Source organism: Solanum pennellii, chromosome 9, assembly GCF_001406875.1.
Source record: "Solanum pennellii chromosome 9, SPENNV200".
NCBI lineage: Eukaryota > Viridiplantae > Streptophyta > Magnoliopsida > Solanales > Solanaceae > Solanum > Solanum pennellii.
In genome coordinates, this window is record NC_028645.1 from 70,586,584 (window position 1) to 70,590,997 (window position 4,414).

General features: G+C 34.9%; 1 protein-coding gene across 1 annotated transcript; it reads right to left on the bottom strand.

Annotated features, from left to right (window-relative positions):
• Nucleotides 1-664: 664 nt before the first annotated feature.
• Nucleotides 665-4,191, bottom strand: LOC107029208 (putative kinase-like protein TMKL1). The gene is made up of 2 exons (XM_015230571.2): nucleotides 2,707-4,191; nucleotides 665-1,509 (listed from the first exon to the last, which is right to left on the bottom strand). Exons 1-2 carry the CDS (start codon nucleotides 4,163-4,165, stop codon nucleotides 872-874), a joined length of 2,097 nt encoding a protein of 698 aa, XP_015086057.1. The 5' UTR covers nucleotides 4,166-4,191; the 3' UTR covers nucleotides 665-871.
• Nucleotides 4,192-4,414: the final 223 nt, after the last annotated feature.

Consider the following 4,414-nt stretch of genomic DNA (forward strand, 5'->3'; position numbering starts at 1 on the left):
ATTAGAAGTCTTTTTGTCTTCTTGATAATAATTGTTTCTAACAATTTAATATTAATTAACCATCAACATAAATAAATTGTAACCGGAAGAATTTGATAAATTTGATATTGCTTAATGTTTAATCCTCCCTTATAGTAATTAAAATTTACTATTTAATATTTAGTTAACAATTATTAGACGATTAATATTTTTATATGATATAGGGACAAAATGTAATCTAATTTTTGCCTAATATTCCTTCCACGTTTAGTATATTATTATTATTATTATATTATTATTATTATGATGCTTATTATATGATATGACGGAGATTAAATTAAATATACATATAGATAATAAATGATAAATATTATTAAATTAGATATTTTAATTAGAAATTAATCTAAGGAAGTACAAAAGTTATTAATATTTTTATTATTAAAATGAGACAATTTAATATTTAAATTAACTAATTAAATGTTATTAATCAAATTTCAATTTAGTACAAGGTCAAAATGGTAATTCAACTTTTCACTTTAGAGTTAAGCATATTTAATATTTAATTAATTAGATATTTTATTACTTTTTAATTTAGTATAGGGGCAAAATAGTAATTCAACTTTACACTTTAGAGCTTCATGCTTATAATAATATATGATAGAAGGTAGGCTAATGCAGGAACAAATTGAAAAAAAAGGCACACTGTAATATCCAATTTGATGCCTAATGTGACACATTGTCTATTGTCAGTTTGTCTATGATAAGATATTCCCCAACAATGCAAAGCCAAAGGTAAATAGTTGAAAGCTATAACCATTTAGCCCTCTTTCCTTTAGGAGGAAAAACAGGCATAATATGAAACAATATTCATTACTAAAGTCACAACATGAGCTTAAAAGGGAGTACCACTTCCACTCCTAGTTTCAGCAGGGCTGTACAACGCAGACCGGTTTCTAGGTCTATTCTCCTCTAACTGCCTTACTACTTCATCCATCGACGGTCTTACAGTAGCAACAGGAGCACAACATCCCATTGCAAGTCTCAACGCCTGCACTAAACCTTCTTCCATTGGATTCCTTATTCCCTTCAAAAGCTCCATGTCGAATACCTCCATTGTCGTTTCTTCCAGAACTGCCACTTTAACTAGTGCCGGCAAATCAACATTGTCCCCATTTCTACCATTCTTACCAGGTTTCTTTCCTAGAAGAATCTCCAATAGTAGTATACCAAAGGCGTAAACATCACTTCTCGAATTGCACTTCTTCATCCTTTGCAGCTCTGGTGCCTTGTAACCTTCGGCTTTTGCAACTGATATAATTTCATCAGCTACAGCTGGGATCATTATTTTGTCAAGTCCGAATTCAGTAAGCCTGGCAACGAAGAATTCATCAACAAGAACATTCTTTGATCTAACATTCCCATGAGTAATGGGAGTTTCCAAACCATGAAGGTGTGCTAGTCCTCTGGCTATGCCCAATGCTATTTTGTGTCTTCTAGCCCAATTCAACACTGGCTTCCCGACTCTTGATTCTGCAGACAATCAGAAAATATCATAATCAAATTGACTCATCCTTTAATGTTTATCATTCAAAGTAAAGAAAGAGACGCGAGAAATGCTACCAGATTTGGTTTGGGAATCAAATGATGCAATTAATAATTATCCAAATTATTCGACTGTACGAGCCAATCCTAGAGCCAAAAGCAACACATTGCTATCACTACTAAAAATGTAGTACTAAGTTCCCGAGAATGGAAGATCAATGGAACAAAGTGATTGAACATGCAATAACCTATACCTTCCTTTAAATCATTTTCACAAAATTTCTTCCAATACCTTATCAGTGATCAGCATACTTTAAGGCAGGATAATGATGCAAATCCTGTAGAGCTATATAAGGTTAAACCAACAAGGAGACAAAAATTTATGTGCTCCAACATTTATTGGCGCAAACTACTCTCAATGACCGAACTACAGCTAAATTAGCAGTACAGGAAATAAGGAACTTGAAACAAACCAGCGCATCATTAAATTGCATCAAGCTAAAGGAATTACAGAAGCATACTACACCAAGCTCAAATGCTTGGAAATGAGATGTCATCAGTTGACCTAGGACCACACAGTTATTTAAAGCAAAATTATAAATGAATGGTTGATCAAGGCATCTGATAGTTGCATCGTCAGTTTAATGATAATGTGCTAGTTCTTTTTTTCCATTTTCTTGAATGAGTAAGTATATATGATAGGGATATTGTTTCTTTGTTGACCAAACAGGTATACATATGTCAGTTCGTGTATTGAAAGATGATGCACAGGAGAGGATACAGGTAGGATCAACTTAACTTAGCAAAAAGGATATAGGTCAGAATAAATGGAACATTCTCTATGTTCATGTAACGTCATATCTCTTTGTTGTGCAGTCCTTAACTAATTCAGTTTCTCTTAAGAAGCTAAGTTTCAGTTACATTTATTTTTCTTAGGCTGTTTTATATGATCTATTTATGCACTAGTACTTCAATTACAAACTCAACTTGTGAAAAAGCTACAACCTGTAGTCCACATATCTCAGCCTCTCAAGCAAATAACCAAAGCTGCTGCAAATGAGCCTAAGAACTATCCCTATGAGGAAACACTTAATACAATAACGTCAACGTAATAGAGCTTGCATTGATTTTCATGAGTAGAACTTGAAAGAGCAAACATGAGAACAAAAAGAAGCTAGAATTTACCATGTAAGAGTTCATGAAGATTCCTGTTTGGGAGATAATCATAAATGAGAAGTTTCTCTCCTCTCTTCCCTTGATAGAAGGCTCTCAAAGGAATTACATTCTCATGTCGAACTCTTCCCAACTGTCTAATCACGGTTAAACATGTTCCTCCATCCTTACAACTGCCTTCCCTCAACAACCTCAAAGCAATGGTTCCACCATCAGCTAATTTTGCCTTGTAAATAGTCCCATAACTAGTCTTCTCCATGACTTGCCCCGTTGCATTCAGCACATCCTCGAGAGTGAGATGCTCACCTCCCTGAAACAAGATGAGCTTCCCCTCACCACAACCAGCTTCCTCATCTTCAACTTCCTCAAATTCCTCCTCTTCTTCATCAGCATGTCTCTTCTTTTTCCCTTGAAAATACCCAATCAATAGTGATGCCACAACCACCAATGCAGCCATTAGACCAATAACAATACCAGCAATTGCACCAGGACTCATTCCAGAGCTTCCACTACAAGGCCCCAAAGGATGTCCACAAAGAGTAGGATTATTTCCCTCAAAAACATCCACACCAAACTTAGATTCCCCAAAATTTGGCAACACCCCACTAAAATTATTATGTGAAAGATTCAATTTTTCCAGCTTTAATGCAGCTAATGTCTCAGGAACAGGACCAGAAAAATTATTATCCCCTAAATCAAGCTCTTTAAGACCATTAAACCTAGTTATAAACACAGGAAAATCCCCAGAAAACCTATTTTGCCCAAAATCAAGAAACTGCAAATTCTTACAAGTAGCATCAGGTAATGCAGGGTTAGGAAGAGAACCAGACAAAGAATTACCATGAATCTTGAAAGAAACCATCTTTTCACAAAGATTCCATATTGAAGTTGGAAGTGTCCCCGTAAGACTATTGTCACTCAACTCAATATCAGAAAGAGAAGAGCTGTAGCCAAGCTCAAGAGGGATGGACCCATGTAGTCCATTCACACCAAGATAAAGACTTTTTAGTGTAGAAAGCTCACCAAGCTCCCTAGGGAGTGTTCCAGAGAGATTAGCTGATGGTAACTGTAGAGAGACAAGATGCAAAGATGGGTTCCTGTAAAGAGAAAGACTTGTCCATTGAGGTGAAGATAGGTCACTACAGAGCAAAGAAGTACCATTGGTGAAAACCCATTTGAGACCTCTCCATTGACAAAGAGGAACTGAAATATTCCATGAAGATAACAACATATTATCAGTGTTACCCTGAAGTGAGGGTTTAATGTTCTGTAACAGAAGCTGAACATCAGATGCAGCAGAAGTAGTAGCTAAGACTATGAAAAAGACAATGTAGAAGGAGAGAAGAAGAAGTGCCATTGAATGGAAGTGGAAAATGTGATGAGTGAAGGAAGTGGAAGAACTTGTTTCTTGGGGTTTTTTCTTTTTGGGAAAGCTGACACTTTGTTGACTACCCCTCAGCACAAAGCTCATAAATTCACACTTCTCATTTTTATTTTAAAATATATAATTGTGATGATTACATTTAACTCCCACTTTGCTTCTTTTTCTGTTTTTGAAAAAACAAAAAACTATAGCAATGAAATTAATATGCTCATAACTCTTACTAATAATTATATACAAATGTTAGGTGAACTCATTCACTAAAATTAGAATACATTGACTCATACTACTTCTTGTACTATGATTCAAATATGTTATTGATATGTTTCACCAACTTAA